This window comes from Nyctereutes procyonoides, unplaced genomic scaffold (genome assembly GCF_905146905.1).
Source record: "Nyctereutes procyonoides isolate TBG_1078 unplaced genomic scaffold, NYPRO_anot_genome, whole genome shotgun sequence".
Lineage (NCBI taxonomy): Eukaryota > Metazoa > Chordata > Mammalia > Carnivora > Canidae > Nyctereutes > Nyctereutes procyonoides.
Genome location: NW_026575040.1, coordinates 25,982,038 through 26,002,228, shown reverse-complemented (window position 1 = coordinate 26,002,228; position 20,191 = coordinate 25,982,038). Strand labels below are relative to the sequence as shown.

Genomic DNA, 20,191 nt, shown 5'->3' with positions numbered 1-20,191 from the left:
AACTTGGGATCTTAAGATACTTAAATCTAGTGGTCTAAAAATCACAGGATTAATTAGGTCGTGTTTTAGAAATGATGCTACAATGTCAGTTTCTTCCTGGTGAGAAGTACTCCAGTGTCTCTAATGAATAGAACAAGTACTAACTCAAATATAACTTTTCTGCTAGTGGTTATTCGTCTGGCACCTTCTGAAGCGGTGACTACCATGCCCAAGATCATCTAAGCTTGGGAAACTTTATTTCACCTCCAGAATGCCCCCTCAAATCCCACATCCATGCAAGAACACAAAGCCAAGGGTACACTAAAAAAAAAGAGAGACTGTTTTATTGTGACATTTATGACATGGACCCCTTGTTGATAGGAATGACCGAGGGTAATCTTGGCATATTGCACAGGTGTGATGAAGGATGCACTGGTGATCCTCTGGCTGCTGAGGCTGGTTCTTGGTCCTCCCAGACCTCATGCACGTGTGGGCCAGTCACAGAAATTTCCTTACCACTTGGTGTATACATTTAACAAGTCTTTGGTCTTAATAAGCACCATTACAAACCCTCACATTAAGGGCATTATTATTCTAGTTTATACATGTTTCAATGATAAAAAATAGCACGATTACAGTATACACACACTTAATTTACATGTAATGTATTATACTCATAACTGAGATAAGCTACTGAACTAACTTTGGTTGATTGAAATTAATGAAGTATTTGAACTGAATACTTGTAATTTGGTTTCTAAGTTGTGTAAATATTACAGTGCATTTATAAATCTAGTTTGAGAATTTACTAGCACCAAATAGATATTATAATTGGCCAACCTAGTACTTGTGTTTGGAGAAGCAAAGTTTAAAAATTTGAAAAAATAAGACAGTCCACCGACTGAAAGCACTTTCCTGTACATCTGCTAGAAGGCTGGCGCGTCAGCGTGAAGGGCTGACCCCCAATGCAAATACGTGTCCCAGTTTTCAAGAATCAACACATATGACAAGGTAGCTCAGCTACACACATGAGAAGCCTGAGAAAGTGGTTGTTTTGAACTAGGGTAGTCACCTGTACCTTGCTTTTTGTAATACAAGAATAGTGCTAACTTATAGAAATTTATTTGGTGAAAGATTGTACCTATGATATGAAGATTCTGATTGGGGGAAAAAATCCGTTCTACCTATCTATCTTTGTTTTTTTAATTATTTGGTCTCTGTATGGTGAATTAATGAAGCAAAATCTGAATTTTCATCTTCAGATTATCACCCAGTTCACCACTGAGGTAGTCTTTGTCATATTTATCTTCTAGCTGATTAAGTTCTTTCTTTTTATAAAGTGGAGTACTACTGATTTGTAATGAATAGGTTCCAGCCACTGGCTTCTTCTTGGTGAAGTGGAGGTAGCTGATCCCTTCCTTTTGGTTGATTTTAAAGAAGCCATTTTCATTTCCAGATTCGATCAAGTATTTGTTGTGATTTGTCAGAGTCGTCAGGGCCGGGAGGAGCTCTAGGATTCGGACCTTGTTACTGATGTGGGAAATATTGAACGCGAACACGGCTGTCTTCTCAATGTCCCAACTTGCAAGACTCACATTGGTATCTCTCTCAGGCTGGTCCTGGAAAGACACATGGCAATGGGTTAAAGGTAAATATGCCACTCATTTCTCATCTTAAAGAAAAAGTGACTCGAATCCCAGGCTAATACCACGTTCTGCTCAGGTTGTATACACCGTGTCAAAAATGCCTATTCTCATAAAACACTGTTTAAGTCACAAATCTATTAAGTTGGCACATGCTTATAATATTAAAAAAGCTATTTAACTGATGTCAAGTTTGGAAGTCAAGTAGTTAGCTGGAGGTCTTCTCATGTAGTGGGTCTCCAAGTGTGCTCCCTGGACCATAAGTATCACCTGGGAATCTGTTAGAAACACAGGATTCCTGGTGCCCCCTGAGATCTACTGAATCAGAAACCCTGGGTGTGTCTCCCAGCAATCCATTTTAACAAGTCTTCCAGATGATTCTGATGCATGCTCAAGTTCGAAAACCACTGTTTTCATAGACTATTTTCTTTCCATAGACTTATCTCATTTCCCAAACCACAGCGGATGGGTTGAAGCAACCGATGGTAAGAAAGAACCAGTCTATTTCAATTTTGTTCACTGACGCAAAAGCATCCCCTCTGAAGGACACGCCTATGAACCTACTTCCTGACTTTGATGATCTGCTAATATTCAATGCTTTTCACCTGGCTTCTTGCTTGCCTCTCTGGGACCACATGTGCAGGATTCTCTGGGCCTGGCGCCAGAGGTCTGGGTGAATATCTGTGCCTTTCTGAGTTGACTGAAAGGCTGCAGCAGCCGTAGGCAAAGAAAACCAGGCTGCTTGAGCTCCCATGTTGTTTTTGTCTAGAATCCAAGTTCCCTCACACTCCACATGGCTCTTTTCAGTAGAGGAGCCTCTAGCTTTCAGAACTTGGCGTCCCCATGGATAGAGCACTATGTCACTTCACTATTCTGCCCACTTGCTGTCCTGGAGCTCAGACCTTTCCTTTCAGCAGACTTTGGGTGGGTGTTTGACTTTCTCTTTGGCGAGACAGAGGAAATGAGCAAGTATGTGAAAACCTTCGAGTGGCCACTCCCTAAAAGCAGCAAGAAACTCCAGAGAGTCCCACAGACTCTTGTAAAATGTAGCCTAGAGCTCAGGGAATGTCTGGATTTTCTCCCCAGGGAGCTTTTTCACACTTTGGAACATCCTTGGAGGAAACCACAGGAATCTGGAAAGCTCTTCTGCAACAGAAGACATCAGGAGAAACCACCTTCTGACCCACCTCAATGTTGGAGGCATCTGTTTCGTTTGCACTTCTCCGTTTCCTGCCTCGTTTGGGGTAGCCATTGATCTTACACTCATAGCAAGCCTCCGGGGAGAGAGAATTGTCATCCATTTCACCACTGGCAGGTGGCTCCGAGCCTCCTCGGCCCATGCCAATTCCAGAAACACAGTGCCTATAGAGGAAGGGGGGAACACAGCCCTTTTTCATTAGAACTGGGAGATATGGGAGGAGGTACAAGAGTTCTGGTGAAGCATGGACCCCAACCTAGTGACATTTAGCCATTGATTCTTGTTCATTAGGTGATACGCTGGTTCTGATAGCCACATAAAGTCCTCTGTGTTTAGGTTCTGAGTCCCAGTTCCTGGGGTTGGCTGATTTCTTTCTACTATCTCTCAAGGTCCTGTGTCACATATTGATATTCCCCTTCATTTCTGAACCCGACTGTGGCAGGTATTTGCTGTCCTTATGCCAGAGAGGGGACATGGAGTGGAAACAGGGGAATAATGGGGGGTGAGGGAGCCCATGTGAATTGGAAGGTAAAAGGAAAACGTCTTCTTTTTATGAACCAGAAAGTGAGAAAGGTATGAGCCACTACTATTGAGCTCCTTGCCCTCTTCCTGCTTCACTGACCCCATCACTGCTGCCTCCCTTTCCACAACCACAATCATCAGCTTTCATCACTCCAGCTTCTGAGCAATTTCTTCTATTTGACCACTCACTATAGCTGAAGGTACTGAAAATATAAAGTTCTAGGTAGAACTGAAGTTGACTTAGACACAAACTGTAAAGATGTTAATGTGTAAGATGCATGTATCAGAGCTTGCCCAACTGTGGGAAATTGTTTCAAGTCATTCAAAACCACTAGGGCCATTGGCTCTGACTCATGTGAGGCTGGATAAACAAACCCATGCCCAAGAGAGAACTAGTTCAGCTGTTTTTCTTTGCCTTTCAGTTATCAAAGCCAAATTACAGAGGGAGGCTTGCATGTTTCACAAGTACCTTGTTTTGTTATTCTGCTTACTATTTCATAGGCCTCTTGGAATGTATTTACCAGGCTCCTCTTTCAAAATGTGTTGAAATATCTGAATGATCCTAAAAGTCTTTATTTTGGGGCAGGGTCCACTCTAGTGATTTATAAAGAAGCCCAAACGGTTACAAATGGTTAGATTTCTATTAATGGGTCATAATGAAGACCAAATATCTCTCTCTTTCTATATTAGTTGGCCTATTTTCTTATAACCCATTTTCCTTTATGCCCTTAAGATTCAAAATATAATGCCAATAAGCAGAATCTTTTTTTAAAGCAGAATCTTTTTTGTGTTTTCAGCAATATATGGGCTCCTACTATTTTCTGCAATCCTGCCAGAGCCCAATACATTTCCTTTCCTCTTCTTTCATCTTGTAGCATGAAACATGCAAAAACAATAAAATGGATGAAATGATGAATGCTCATCATGTGTGTATGTATACATTCACATAATGATTAAGTTATTAGAAGGAAAACCTCAAATTTGTATGCTTTGCTTCTTTTCTCAGAACTCCTTTCCAGTATTTTCGTATCCCTTGAACAGCACTTACAAGAAGTGTGACTACAAAGTCCCACTGGCCAGAAGCCAGTTTGGAGTGTCACAATTTTTGCTGGGAAAATGGTTCTGGCATTCAACTTATAAAGAATGAGTCTACTGAGAGCCAGACACAAACATCTGGGAATTTGTGTCCTATTGCTGGCATTCTGTGTGCTTCCCATGAAACATTCTTTTACCTTCAAGCCTATATGGACCCAAAATGAATCACTTGAGGTTTGTGTGTCAAGAAATCAAAGGCCACTAAATTAAATTAACTTGATATATACATGTACCTGTACTATGGAATACGTGATTTTGTGGGTTGTATATATGTGTATGTGTGGTTGCATACGTGTGCATGTATATTTCATGTCTTTGTGTTCCTAATGAAAAAGGTAAAAATTGAAATCCTTAACAGGACAGACAAAACTACATGGACATCAAGTCTAATGAATTCAGAGGGGAAAGAGGACCTATATTTGAAAACTCGCCACTAAACTTTCAAATTACTGAGTAAAATAAAAATGTCTCTTCCCTTCCCCAACACTCACACATACAATGTGATGAAGTATTCTACCTAGAGAAGACCATAATTATTTTAACTCTCATATTTCATGCTCTTTGGGTAGTTCTTAATGTAAACTTAAGTCTGAGGTGTAAAATATATTTTAAAAACCAGGTATCTTTGTAATTTATTCTAAGAGTAGAAGGATGAGAAGGCATTTCATGTCAAGTCAGAATCCTGCTTGCCCCAGGAGAAGAGGGGGATCAGCAGTGTGCAGTGTGAGTCCAGTTTTGGCATGGGTCGGCCCCTGCATTTTGGAGAAATCAATTTTCAACAAGAAGATTAAGAGAATGAGAAAGAGAAATATATATCAAGGTATTTACAATTAGTTTCATAGTCCATGAATTTCCAGAAATCTGATGCCTCCCTTCACATGAAATAGCCTAAAACCATTGCAGAGCTAACTAAATGCACTCTAGGATTATAAAAAGCATGGTTTTCCTCAACTAGGATGGGTCATTGGGAATTACATATACTTCAGGAAATCAGGAGCAAGAGAGCCTTTAGCCACAAACAGGAAGAGCAGCGCTTACCCTTGGCCTATTCGGAAGTAACCAGGTGGACAGCCACACAGGTAGCCACCCTCAGTATTGGAGCATCCATAGCTGCAGGGGGCTTGTGCAGAGCCACATTCGTTGATGTCTTGGCACCCTCCACTGAACTGTTCATACTGGAAGCCGGCGGGGCACATGCACTTGTAGCTTCCCAGGGTGTTGTGACAGGAGGCTCCTCCACAAATGTGTGCGCTGAGGCATTCGTTTTCATCTGCAGGGAAAACCAGAACACACGGCATGTGTGACACCAGCCAGGCATTTCCATCAGGGACTGCCAGCCAGCTGGCCCTCAGCTAGCACTCTCAGGAAGGTAGGGCAGGCCGAGGTGGCTGGGGTGGGGAGAGGGATGGGGGGGGGAGGGAGGGAGGGGGAGAGAGAGAGAGAGAGAGAGAGAGAGAGAGAGAGATGTGGAAATGGATGTGGCCTCTTGCCACGTGGTGAGCAAACGTGGTCGATGAGGTCAAATGTACCAGGTGGAGTGCATTAGAGGATGGCATGCCAAGGACCGACAAATTCCAGGTCTCATTTGAAGCCAACACTAGTATGTTCCGCTCCACAGGAGCCTTCTGTGAAGCACGTGGATCTCGTTTGGAGCTAAGGTTCAAGGTTCGGGGTGGGAGGGAAGGAGCCTTCCAGCTCTCTGTGAACGGGACGACAATCTCCAAAGCAGAGACCAACCATACTCCTAGAGGCTGCTTTCCCAGTCCTTTTTCAGGATGTGCAGGGTTGGCAAGGGCTGACATCCTGCAGGAAGTGTCTGCCCCACTTGCACTTCCTTTGCAAAAATCTGCAAAAGCCCCCAGGTGCTTGTCCTGGGGATGAATAGTGCCTTCTGGTATGTCTGCTCCCATCTCTGAATGGGCCCCCCCTTATCCAAACCAGCCTCCTGCCCAGAGTGTCTGGGCCGTGTCTAAAGCAAAGTATGGCTGGAAGAGATTCAGTGCAGACTTCACGAGCAATAATTGGAAAAAACCCACAATAGAGACAGATGCTGCAGGACTGGCTACCCGTAGGCACCTGCCAAGTCTGACAGTAAAAAGCAGGAAAAAGAAATCGAACTATAAAAAATCAACTTGAGGGAGAAAACCTTGAGTATCTCGCAATTTCTAATTTATACCTTTTTGAAATCTCTAATATATTTTTGTAGGCCTGCCTTCGTAGGGCAGGTTGGAAGCTTGCTGGTAAAACATTCCTTAGTCGCCAAAGCCCATTTTCAAGCATATATTCATTTGAAAGCACATCCATTGGCCTTACCTTCACTGAGCAAACACTGCCAATGGAAGGGGGAGGGAAAATGTAACTAACTTTTATTTATTTCATTTTTGTAACTAATGTTTGTTAGATGACCATTGCACGACAGAGTATGAGGTGCTTCCCATTCATTACTCAACCTTTCCAACAAACACGGGCAGTAGGTATTATAATCCCTGTTTTACAGATGACGAAAGTAAGGCCCTGGGAACCTCTCTGAAATCTCCCAACAGCAGCAGCTGGGCAGAGATGCACACCCAAGGTCTGTCTGATGGCAGAAGCCATGTGTTTGCCTTTTTGTCAGTGTCTCTCAAGAGACTCTGCACCACTTAAACTGGTACTTCCTTTGTCTTTTAGTTGGTTTCACCTTTTTTGATTCCTTTATAAAAAACAAAACTGTTTCTAAGAAAACATCTGTACTTTTCTTTTCCCTTTCCCTTTCCTTCTTCCTTCCGTAGGCTCCATGCCCAGCATGGAGCCCAATGTGGGGCTTGAACTCATGACTCAGATCAAGACCTGAGCTGAGACCAAGAGTTGGATGCTTAACCAACTGAGCCACCCCGACACCCCGAAAATACCTGTTCTTAAATTAGAGAAACAGGTGGGTAAAAATGGTGGGGGCAGGGTGCTTGCATATGTATAATATTCTTCCTTCTTTCCTCCCTCCCTTCCTTCCTTTCCTCCCTCTTTCCCTTTCTCTCCTTTTCCTCTCTCCTTCCCTCCTTCTTTCCTATGTGGAAGGAATAAATACACAATAAGAAAACCATTCACTGAACTGCCTGCTATAGTCAGTGTCTAGTGACAGGTCTGTTTGAGGATCCTTTATATCCAAGGACTCTCAAGTATCCACCCAAGGTCATTTAGACTTCAGGGTCCTACAGAAATAATTAAATATGCCACTGCCTTTGTTCTTTTCCCCTTACTTTAAGGCAGAAATGAAACATGTGATAGATCTAATGGAGATCATGGGCACCAAAGAATGAATGAGGAGCTGAGGGTGCTTCCTTTGGTGGAAAGACTATCCCTGGGCTGGATATCTTCTCCTTGCCCCTCCATGTCTATCTCCTGACTTTTCACCTGCCCTCAGCTCCCAGAAGCTGATCTGTATGGAGCATCAACAGGCTCTTCTCCTTCGTCCTGTGCTTTTAATTGGACTCAGCCATCGGTTTCCTGCTGGGACTCTGATAGATAAACCTCTAAGGCAGCCCATGTCCGTATATGTAGGATAAGACCCATCAATATAAAACTTAGATTCATTCCATATTGTTCCAAAGGACAAAAATAGGACCAATGTTTAGAAGTAGAGGGGAGGGGACAGATAATTTTCTATGAAAAAAAAAAAAAAACGTTTCTAAGAATTAAAGTTTTTCTATACAAAATTTGGGCTTTCTTGGAAGAAAAAGAATGCCCTTCCAGATGGTATTCAAGTCAAACTCGGATAACTGGGGAGGTTAGGGAAAGATTTATATTTCAGGAATGAGGTCAGACTAGATAATCTCTAAGGCTCTTTCTAGCTTTGGGCATCTATCTGCATTACTATAAATATCCATCCCAGTCAAGAACTCTCCCCTCCCCTTTCACATTCTTTTCTATTTTACTTTTTTTTTTTTTCTAAACTCTCTGAGAATCTAACAAAGTTTAAATTAAACTTGCTTATCGGCATGAGAGAGCTGGGGTCAAGCAGAGCAGGGATTAAGATAAGAAATTGGCAAATGTTCAATGTTTACAGCTTGAAAAGAGTCTGTGCACTTATCCTGCTCATCAATGTGCAAACACGATTTGTTTCACACACTTTGCCCTATTCTGACCATTTTCATCCTGTGCACTCCAGAGCAAATGGCTCCCGGAGCAATTTTTCTGTACTCCAAAATCTTTTACTCTCAGTCAATACTTAAAATTGGGGAGGGTTGGGACACCTGGGTGGCTCAGGGTTGAGTGTCTGCCTTTGGCTCAGGTCGTGATCCCGGGGTCCTGGGATCAAGTCCAGCATCAGGCTCCCCGCAGGGAGCCTGCTTCCCCCTCTGCCTATGTCTCTGCCTCTGTTTGTCTCTCATGAATAAATAAAATCTTTAAAAATTTGGGGAGGGTTTTGTCCTTTATATAAAGAGAGACATTTTAATTTTATTGAAACATTAGATTCTCCAAAAAACCCTCCTTAGAAGCAGACTGAAACCTATCAACTCTGTCCTCTTAAATCAAAGGCTACAGCATTAGGCTTGCAGAGCATGTGTTAGCTATGGTGTGAAGAGGACCGCTAGGAGAATTCCAGAATGTAGGATGGGCTTTCTTTACAAATTTTCTCTGGCTCAACTCCAACTGCAGCTGCAAGCTTGATATTTTCTACAAAACAATGAGATCCAGTGGCCCCTGACCCCAAACCCATCCATCTTCTAAGAGTGAAATTCTGGCTCCCCAGGACTGAGAATCCAGAGACGTCTGGTCCAAAAGATCTGCTCTGCTCTGCATGGCTCAGGAAAGCCATTCTGGCTCAAGGCAACACTCATTTTGGATAGCTATAATTCTTAAGAGTTATGAGCACAGTTTGGGCTAGTATCTCTCAGGCATCAAAAACCCCTAAGCCTCTTCCAACTTCTTAATTTATTCTAGAACACCCAGCTGGGAGATGATCTTCAAGGGGCCAAAGTAGAATCTTCGGGCAACGAGGACATGACCTGTCCATCTCCACTATCCCCAGACTAAAGGTAAGAAGAGGAAAGGGGGGCTGGTCAGCAAGTTGTGTAGTCTAAACTTTCCCAGCGCTGACATCATTTTAGCCAATCCTACTCACTCCTACAAAACTGTGTCTTGAAAAGTATCAAACCAAATGAGAGAGATGCAGTTTTGATAAATGAAAACACACAAAATGCATCTTCATTTGGAATAAAGCGAAGCACTGAGCAGTGGAGCAGCACCCAGGAAGTGGTAATCCTTGTGTCTTTGCTAAGGAGGGCTCTATACCCAGGTATGTGGCAGCTAGAACAGGTTATCTGAGCAGGAGCTTCACTGTGGTGTGGTGTAGATACTTGAATGAAAAAAAAAAAAAAAAAAGAGTGAACATGACACTTGAAAGGCAGTCCTAAATCAGGAAGTTAAGAATCTGGGGTTCTAGCTCCAGGTGTGCCACAACCAGGATTAAGGACAGATTAATTTTCTTCCTTGGGATTTCAGGTTTTTATAGTAAAACTAAGAGCTTGGGCTAGATGGATCTGAGGTCCCTCTAAACTCAGAGTGCTTGGATTCTCTGATGCACTCTAAGACTGACTTTCCCATGACATTATGGAATCAAAAATGACATAATTTCAATTTAATGAATCTGTGGGTCTCCCTTAATTTTCAAAAGAATTTTCAGCAACCTGAACAAACTTGCCATGTGTGCTGCTTGCACTCTGCCCCAAAAAGTGTGTAGAGCTGAATGGGACTTCTCTGTCTGCAGGCCAAAAGTCACTCAAAATAGCCTTTGGCTGGCTGATATTTTTCAGTTAGAGGTAGGAACTCTGTTGGCCTTCATGTGAAGAGAACTCCAGTGTAGGCCAATGACTACATGCAGCAGAAGAGCAGGGGTGTAGGGGTACTGAGAGTGAAGGAATTCTACGGGCATTTCATTTCCAATATTCTCAAAGTATTCTTTATCATTTTTTTCTCCTCAGTTTACTATTTTGCAAAGGCTGTAACTCTCTGGTTTCAACCAGGTTGGGGCAATTATAAATGACTATCTGTTGATTTAATGACAAGTTTAAAGTTTTCAGAAAGAAAGCACTATTTTGACTCACAGGAGCCAGTAGTGATTTGTCTTGGTAACAAGGAAAAACTACTTGCCAACACACTGGTTCCATTGGTAGTGCTGGAGATAGCCCTGGGGGCAGCTGCACCTGTAGCCTCCAATGATGTTCTGGCAGCCGTGCTGGCAGCGATGGTTTCCTTCACACTCATCCACATCTGAAAACAAAGGTAGAGCCGCCTTTAAGCCACATCAACCCTTGTCTCAGAGTTGTTCTTAGAGGAACATTTATAGGCACACTAATGGGAAAGGTGATTTTAATAAGAAATCTGACCACTAAAAATTATTTTACCACCAACACTACAAGAATATGGGCTCTGGAGGTTTTGATAAGTCCAAGGAGAAAGACATTCAGATATTCCCGGTAAAGTCTACAAATGAAAATGATGGTGAAATTAATGGAAGGCACAAGAGCACTCTATGGGATAGTTGTGTAAACCATTTGTTTTTTTTTTTTTTTTTTTTTTTTAATGATAGTCACAGAGAGAGAGAGAGAGAGGCAGAGACACAGGCAGAGGGAGAAGCAGGCTCCATGCACCGGGAGCCTGATGTGGGATTCGATCCCGGGTCTCCAGGATCATGCCCTGGGCCAAAGGCAGGCGCCAAACCGCTGCGCCACCCAGGGATCCCTGTGTAAATCATTTGTATTTGCTTATTTGTGCCAGGATTAGAGACTAAAAGATGTCAATACAAAAAGGAAATAAAAAAATATAAATTTTAATTACATGTTATCAGAGGAGTCCTTCTTCATTTATTTAATCCACATTAGGGGAATCCTTTTATGGATCTGGATCCAATGACTAGAATATTAATTAATCAAATTCAGGAACCTAGCTATTTTTCTGGACTAATTCATGCCCTATTATATTACATTACTAATGGAGTAGAAAAGGCCTTGATAAGTTGAGGAAAGGCACATGTTATAGACATGATCAAGAATGAGACAAAAGATGGGTCTCTAAGATAGGACACCTGTGCCAACCCCATGAAATATTTCCCATCTTCAGTTGGGTGTTCTCCCTCTGCTCAGTTCTGGTATCTCTTAGAGGATGATGATGAAGGTTCTGAACATCACAGACTACCTCCACCGCGACTTAGCAGCTGCATCTGGCTGAGGACCCTACCCACCTTCACAGCTGGCACCACTCTGATCGAGTGAGAATCCCCGCTGGCATTCACAGGTGAAGCTCCCTGGAGTATTCTGGCAAATACCCTTAGACCCACACAAGTTGATGTCAGAAGTGCATTCATTGTTATCTATAAGAAGCAATGAGGGAAGAGAATTAAAGTTCACTGAAGCTCTCTTTGTGTTGTTGAAAGGGAAGAGAGAGGGACGATTCACTCAGAAAAAGGTCAAATAAGGCCAGTAACTTTTCACGTACAGGTGCGTGCAGGCATACACACACACACATCTTCTTTTTTGACTCCTTTATCATCTTCTTCCAACAGCAGAGGAACCAGAGAATGATTCCTTAAAGGAGTAGCTACCTTTCCTCTTGAGTTTTCTTCTCTCCCACTTACCAATGCAGGCAGTATGGTGTTGTGTAAATCCGGGAGGACATTTACAAGTGAAGCTGCCAATGGTGTTAACACACAGGAACTGGCAGTTGTGCTGCTTAGTGGCACATTCATCAAGATCTATTAAAAAAAAAAACAACCAAGTAATATGAGTATTAGAGTTGAGCTGCTAGCACAGGTACCTACCCACTGCCCTAGGAAGTAGTTCTGAGTTTCTGACTTGTATGTCTCAACCCTGGCCAGAAGAGACACACGGTGAGAGAGACAGCTCAGTGATTTCTTACTCTGTTTTCTAACTACAACATGTTGAGAACAGCGGCACTTGCTGCTGTTCTCACCTCCAGGAACATCTTGTTTCCCCTTGTCTCCTCTTATCTGGATCCTACCCGGCTCTCATGGGGGAAGTGCTGGTCCCACATCTCCCCTGGGCATCCTTTGAGCCTCTTTCCTGTCAGTTTTCATAGTACATGTAATCTGTACCACTGGGTTTGATCTTCAGTCCAACATGCCAAGTATGTGGAAGAATCTAGATGTCATGAGAACAGCAGGTGGAAGGGCTTATGTTTTGAGGGGATCTGTAGGAATCGTGTTGCTTCTCTGCTCACTCTGGAACCCATAAACACAGCATTACTGGTGTGTTTGATACGTTGTGAAAAAACAATGTTACCTCTATATATTTAATTTCCATTTTTCATCTATTAATTGCTAGACCTTTCTGAGGATTTTCTCCCCACAGGCTGGAAAAAGACTGTAAATTTGTTTTGCTTGGCATAGATAATATACACACTGAGAGATATTTTCTCTTTAATTTGGTTCTGTATTTACATGAGTAAGTTTATGGCTCTGAGTTACAGCCTCACACTGCCCAGAGCTCACTGTGATGCACAGATGGAGATTAAGTTCTATGTGTAAGAAGAACAAGGGTGTAAACAACTTTATTAAGATAGATTTTTTTAAAGATTTTATTTATTCATGAGAGACAACAGAGAAAGAGAGAGAGAGAGAGACAGAGACACAGGCAGAGGGAGAAGCAGGCTCCATGCAGCGCTAAACCGCTGCGCCACCCAGGGATCCCCATGATAGTCAGGATTTTTAAGTAGGTCTCTCGACTTCCTCTCCCCAAATTACAGGATTATATAAGATTTGTGCAGCACAGAAAACCTCAGACATTGTTCATCATGTCATCCTGTGTTACAGGTCTCTTAACTCTCTTTTTCCAGTAGACACAAGGTCCTACTTCCCTCTGCTCTCCGCTTTCACTCTGCCCCATCACTTAACTTTTCTTACTTTCCTTTTACTCTGACAACTCTTCATGGCAGAAATGCTCCAACATTTGTTCTGAGATCTGGTCTACCTTTCCTTCTCCAAACCCCTCATTTTCAAAGTTACCCTTAAGTCTGATAGTCTTGTGCTCTTCAGTCAATATGTGAAGCTCTTACCGTTGAGGAAGATGTTTCTAGGAGTAAATTTACACCAACAGAATTTTGCAAAAGATAACTTCTAGTTGAGGAGGGACTGATTTCTGCATAGAGTTCTGCTGCTGCTTAATTCTTTGTGATACTTATGGCTCACATAAGATCATGGAGGGCAAGAATGGCGCTCTTTCACAGAACAAAAACCTCGACAAAGGATTTACTTAATTGGGCACAATGTCTTCTAGGCAGTAATTAATCTGAGGTAGGACAATACCAGAGACCTGGGCTCCGTAGCTGTTGAATTGATTACATAAATAGAATAATGGAAAGCAGAAAGGAAGTAATATATTAGGAATCTGCTCCACCTGAGCCTTAGACCCCTGGCCCCACTCTGAGACCATCATGGGAAGCCCCCATGGATGCCCAAGGGTTGGGTCATGAGGATGGAGGCTGCCACTGTCCCCCCAACCCCAATATTCCTGGCCTCAGCCTCCATCCATCCAGCCTAGGAGGAGGGTGGCAGGGGGATTCCAGGGAGGTACTAAACCCAGGGAAGAAGCACCTCTTGCCTGTGGCGAGCTTGCCTCTGGATTCTTCAAATGCACAAGGAACGCAAAAACATGCTCAGGAGACAGGTGAGAGGGTGCAGGCAAATTTCACTTTACCTTTGCAGCTCCTTCCATCCTCCTGCAGGATGTAGCCTTTTGGGCAGGAACACTGGAAACTCCCTTCTGTGTTTTTGCAGATAAAATTGCAGGGTTTGGGTGCCTGGTTGCACTCATTCAGATCTACGATCAAAACGATACAGTGTGATTGTCCATCTATAATGATGCTCAGTACCCATAGGGTCTAACAGAGAATTTCAGCTTTGAGGAAAGAAAAAAACTCTGTGTTGTCTGCAATCACTGTCTTATGTTTTCCTATGAAATTACAGGGTCTTTTACGATGTTCAGTTTGAGGACTTTATATTTTTTCCCATAATATACAATTTCCCCTCAGAATAAACCCAAACATCAAAAGCAGAGCACTTACCTACACAGGAAGTTCCAGTTATATCTGGAGTGTAGCCATTTTTACATAGGCAATGATAGGATCCTCTGTCGTTGACACACTCCCCATTTCGACAAACATCATGAATAACCTTGCATTCATCAATATCTGTCAATGTAACAGAAGTTAAAATAAAGACATTATGAAACATGTATGCATGTATGCAGGAGGTGACCTCACTATAAATACTAATAAACTGTGGACCGGAGAAATGAAACCAAAGGGATGACAGTGTAAATTTCATCTGTAATGGTAATAAATGAATAACTGCACTGGATGATAGTATAATAACTAATCAGGCTAGGGGAACACTTTAAAAATAATCCGTTTTCTATAGTTATAGTTTTCCCTTCTGGGTTCCCAGACATCTGTCTCTTCCAGGCATATCCGGCTCCTTGCTCTATCTTATGCCATCAAACTTGCCTCCTGCTGACTTCTCATAAATGGATCATAGCAGTAGACTCGTTTGACAAGAAAATGCCATTTTTTCTAATATTATATGTCCAAGATAAGGAGGGAGGTTTCCTTCCATTCTTTTTGCTGTAAAGTTAATCCTGAAAAATATCAAATTGCATACTACTGAGGAAATGGGACCAAACTTCCTTTGGTGAGGGAAGCACTAGGACTCCGGGCTGGATCTCTGGGCTGAATTTTCACAGCCTGATAAGGAAGAGAGACTCTTATTCACAGTTCAACCCCAGGGAGAAAGATCTGGTCAATATGCACTGTTGAGCACTAAAGCCACTGTCCTTTCACATTGTGACCCATCTAGCTCCCTACTGCTTGCTGGGGCACCAATGCCTAATGACTTCATAGCCTTCGATTGCCAAACAACCATATTATACCAACAAATGTTATTTATCCTTACTCTTCCAATTTACCCTGAAATGTAATTTTGCCTGCCCTCCCTGGTCTCGAGAAGCAGGTCTCATCCACCATCTCATTTTCACATATTTGGAAGAGACATAAATTGCTTTTGGTCACCCCGTCTAATCCAGCTCTGTGTCTTACCACATCCAGTTCTGTTATTCTACCTTTAGCCACGTCTTTCTAACATCAACACAAATCCTGCTTTCTCTCCTTTCTCCCCTCTCACTTCCAGTTCCTTCCCATGGAGCTCGAGAAGTCTCTCTCTCTGTTCGTTTTATGAGACTGGAAACAAGTGCAGTTTACTGGTGAGAAGCACAGGCCTGGGAGTCCTCTCCAGAGCTACCTCACACACCCTGACAGCCTCCTCCATGTCTACTAGGTGAAAGCAGCTGGCACTTTTCCAGAGGCAGTTGTGTTTTAATTGCCAGTATATCAGCATTGTTTATATTTCTTTCATGTAGCATATTCCAGCCAATTTTATGAGTTAAAATGCATACTGGTGGACTAGTCTAGGAATTTAGTGATCATTTATTCCAAAGTTTATCTAAAAAAATTACATTCTGAGTAACCAATAACTGACTTATAACAAACTTCTGTTTAAAAAGTCAGGGATTCCTTGTGATGCAGAGGCAGGGACCCAAGCACAACTTTGGCAAGCTGACCTTGAACACCTAAAATACTATAAATAAAGAGTTTTGGTTGATGGAAACCATGCAATTCAGCCTAAGCCCTATACTGTAGATTCCACATTCTCAACTGTTTTTCATAAAACAAGCAGATTCCCTGCAAGTATTTTTGGATCATAAGTAAATTACCTGCTTCACTTCAATCAGAACGAAAGGAGATACCTGCTCCGTTGGTCATAAATCCGCGTCCATGGGGGCAGAGTTTTTTGAAGGCCACAGTGCCCTGGAAAGGACAGATCTCACAGTGGGGGCCCCAGCCTCTCCCTCCATCACAGCAGCATTCAGACTTGGTGACAGGGTTCCTGTTGCTTGAGCCGATCTGACACATGTTTTGGAGCACCTCTGTGAAGCAGTACCCTTCCCGGTTGTCTGGAAGGGACATTATATTGCAAAGAGGATTTTAGGGAATTTTAAGAGCGTAACAAGGTACTAAGAATTTGGTTAAATATAAAACCCAAAAAGGATGTAACACTTTACCCTGGGTGAGAAGAAGCGAGAAGGGAAAGCTGGAAACAGCAGTAAGAGAGAAAGGATGACGTCTGAAGGAAACAAGACAAGAAATTCAGTCAGTGGCCTATGCAAGTTTACAACTCTCTCTGCTCCCAGAAATATGGAAGAGTGGTCATGCTATTGAGAAATAGGAGCAGAAAAACACATGGAAACTGATCCTGAGCACCTAAAGCTTAAAAAGGCAGGGAGAAAGAAATTCCAAACAAGTGATTCATTGATACAATTAGCAAAGGAAGAATTTAGCTGCAGGGTGGTGCTAAGCCCCATGGGCCATCACGGTCATTAAGTCATTTCCAAAATATGAACCCTTCTCAAATTTTCACAATGTCTGTTCTTTCAGATCAGAGATCTGGGTGACAAGCATCCCAGCACGAAGGTTGGGTTGTGAAAGCATCCTGTTGTCTGTACTTACCAAGGCACTCATCCTGGGCAGGGCTGGGGGTGAAGCCGTCACTGCATTCACAAGTGTAGCTCCCCCGCGTGTTGAGGCAGCGCCCATTCTCACAGATCCCCGGCTTAGTCTGACACTCATTCTCATCTGTGGGGTTTAATGGAAAGAGCAAGAACAAGAGCAGTCATCTTACCCCTTTGCACAAAGGATGGAGTCTTTCTTTTTTCCAATTTAGTTTGTGAAGAGATAACCTCTTAAAGTGGTTCCCAATTCAAAAGGTATAATAGAATATTCAGCAAAAGTATCCCTTCCTTCCCTCTTCCTTAGCCACCAAACTCCCCTCCTGGGAGGCAACCAGGCCACTGCCGGTTCTTACGCATCCTTCTAGAAATGGATTTCGCATATACAAGCAAATACATATGTGCATGTATCTGTGTACTTGTGTTCCTCTGTCCTTTAAAAACATATTTGATGGCACGCTGATACACTTAAATGTAGATGGCAGCATTTTATGTACAGTTTTTCACTTAATAAAAATTAAAGATTTTCAGTATCTGTTCATATAAAAGATTCCCAAAGGATTATTTCAAGTGAAGGAGGAAAAAAAAAGATCCTGTGTTATAGGAATATTATACTTCATCAGAATAAGTCTGTGATGGGTCAGTTCTGACCTGAGAGTTTGTCTACACATATTCTTCCAATTCAACATAGATTAGGTTTATTAAAAAAAAAAAAAGATCAGGTTTATTGTAATATTTCAACAATATTATTGAGAAATAATCCAGTCTCGCAGCTTTAAAAAAAAAAAAGCATTGGGATCCCTGGGTGGCGCAGCGGTTTGGCGCCTGCCTTTGGCCCAGGGCGTGATCCTGGAGACCCGGGATCGAATCCCACATCGGGTTCCCGGTGCATGGAGCCTGCTTCTCCCTCTGCCTGTGTCTCTGCCTCTGTCTCTCTCTCTGTGACTATCATAAGTAAATAAAAATTAAAAAAAAAAAAAATTTAAAAAAAAAAAAAAAGCATTAAAACAAACTGGAGGTTCTTAGAATGATCTGATGATTTTTTAGAAAGATTATAAATAGACTTGCTTAGGTACATGCCATGTAGAATAGTTCTGAACCCCCGAGGCAGGGATCTCATTATGAGAGGCAGACTTGGGAGATGACAGCTACAGTGTTGTTGAAATAGGCTAAAAATCCCCATCCCATGCTATCCCCTGATCAATTAAATCAGAATGTCTAGGGCAGGACCTGAGTTCTCCAAGTGATTCCAGTGTGCAACTGAGGCTGAGAACCACTGAACCTGGAAGAGCTAGTGTCCAAACACTTTTTCTGTGCTTTTAAAGTCTGTTCTTCAATTACTGTTTAATTCCATATCTTACAGGGTTAGGCAGCAATGAGATTCTTAAGCTTCTTGGCTGATAGCATAAGATTTATTTTTCTGGTGTCACTGATCATTAAAAATCAACAAGAAGCATATGGCAACTTTCTGGTAATTTTCACCTGTATCGACTATCTAAACCAGAGGTTAGGAAATTTTAACTCTAAATTGTAGTGATATTACAGTATTACTTTATTATATATTGTAACTGTTTTAGGTTTTGCAGGCCATAGATCTCTGTTGCCTTCACTCTATTCTCTGCCATTGTGGCATGAGAGTGCCATGGACGATGTATAAATGGATGGTTACAGCTCCGCTGCAATATGACATTACTTACAAACATAGGCAGCAGGCTAGCAGGCTGGATCTGACCCCTGGGCTGTAGTTTGCCAACCCAGGGTCTGGAGCTGTGATTTTCAGTGGAGGCTTCACAGTACAATCACCAAGGAGGCTTTAAGAAATGCCAGTGCCTGGGCCCTACTCTAGACAAGAAGAGACTCTCTGGAGGAAGATCCCCTTAGTTTAGTGCTATTTCTGGTTCAGAGGGACCTGGCCTCTGTCATTCAGTGTCAGAGTGCGAACAGCAAAGTTGGGTCAATAGAAACACATTCCAGTATGGTGAAGAGAACTTACCCTGAAACAACAGAAAGTTTAGGAAGTAAAGGAAAGAAATAGAGGAGGCACCTGCTGCCAAATCCTGGCAGTGAAATGGGCTGAGAACAGAGGCAGGGAGAGAGTAACAGTGCTCGTGGAACTCAGAGGTAATCAAGAGGCAAGGGGCTCTCTAAGGGAAATGGTGGCATGAGTGAAGTAGAGAGGGAAGATGGCTCTGGCCAAGAAGAACACATTGCCCACAGGGACTCAGAATCTAGGTTCCTTTTGTCACTTGTTACTTCTGACTTACTTGAAGCTCCTGGGGCCAGGAGTCCCTTACCTACGCAGCCCTCTCCATCAGGTCTCCGCTGATAGCCAGGCCCACAGATGCAGATGTATGTGCCAATGAGGTTCTTGCACTCCATCTGCTTCTCAGCACAGTCGTGTTTGCCCTCTTCACACTCATCCTCATCTGGAGAGAACACACAACCACGAATTATAAAAGCAGCTGCATTAATTTCCTGTGTCTTAAGCATGAGATGGTATCAAGTCATCAGTTTTGATTTACACTTATTTCCATGTGAACCTGTTTCCTTTTGTACTGTGGGTGCTGGCCTCCTAAGATGGGAAGGAGTCTTCTAACCACCTTTGAACTTGATGAAGAAATTATTCTCTGACAACCTCTTCAAAGGTAGGTAGCATGGCTGTTAATTCTTTTTGATGAATTCAACTAAAAGGGCCTCATATAAAACTTTCATAATAATTATAACAGCATTACAGTTACAATATGGTATAATAAGCCACAAATTCCATTATAATCATTATAGTAATATATGAAATTTTATGTAATATTAATATATCTGATTTTATTATTATTAATATGATTAGAATAATTATATAATGCAAATTTTGGTTTTAATACTTTGAGGAAAAGACAAACATTCATGTATATCATATTCTCTCCTGGTTCTTCCTTTTCTCATTTCCTTTTTTCTGGTGTGGAAAGGTCTTCTTTCCTTGTTGACCTACTGCATTTCCCTCTCTTTATCTTTCTCCTTTACATGGTCTGAGCTGGAAAATTTGGACTTATCCTGCATATGATGTAGAGCTCTTAGGAAATCTGTTCACCTTCAATAAAAATCCTATTCACGTCATCTGAAGAGAACAAGTAGCTGCTCATTTAAGACCTTGGAGAAGCAAATCAGTGCTCTTCCGGGAGCCCATGATTTACATAATTTTGTGTAGCAGAACC

The 20,191-nt window shown here is 42.3% G+C and overlaps 1 protein-coding gene and 1 long non-coding RNA gene across 2 annotated transcripts in view; one reads left to right on the top strand and one right to left on the bottom strand.

The window, feature by feature from the left end:
* Positions 1–296: 296 nt before the first annotated feature.
* FBN1 (fibrillin 1) overlaps positions 297–20,191 on the bottom strand; it is a 226,944-nt gene continuing 207,049 nt past the window's right edge. The window contains exons 56-66 of the mRNA XM_055319738.1: positions 19,280–19,411; positions 16,987–17,112; positions 16,227–16,433; positions 14,491–14,616; positions 14,124–14,246; positions 12,047–12,163; positions 11,654–11,782; positions 10,564–10,683; positions 5,476–5,707; positions 2,810–2,984; positions 297–1,598 (exon numbers count right to left, since the gene is read on the bottom strand). Of these exons, the coding sequence (XP_055175713.1) occupies positions 1,209–1,598; positions 2,810–2,984; positions 5,476–5,707; positions 10,564–10,683; positions 11,654–11,782; positions 12,047–12,163; positions 14,124–14,246; positions 14,491–14,616; positions 16,227–16,433; positions 16,987–17,112; positions 19,280–19,411 (1,877 nt within the window). The 3' untranslated portion in view covers positions 297–1,208. The remainder of the gene's footprint in view (positions 1,599–2,809; positions 2,985–5,475; positions 5,708–10,563; positions 10,684–11,653; positions 11,783–12,046; positions 12,164–14,123; positions 14,247–14,490; positions 14,617–16,226; positions 16,434–16,986; positions 17,113–19,279; positions 19,412–20,191) is intronic.
* On the top strand, positions 2,997–19,626 carry LOC129506239 (uncharacterized). The gene is made up of 5 exons (XR_008663728.1): positions 2,997–5,257; positions 5,714–5,806; positions 6,935–7,348; positions 9,355–9,449; positions 19,563–19,626. It is a non-coding gene; the product is annotated as an uncharacterized LOC129506239 (long non-coding RNA).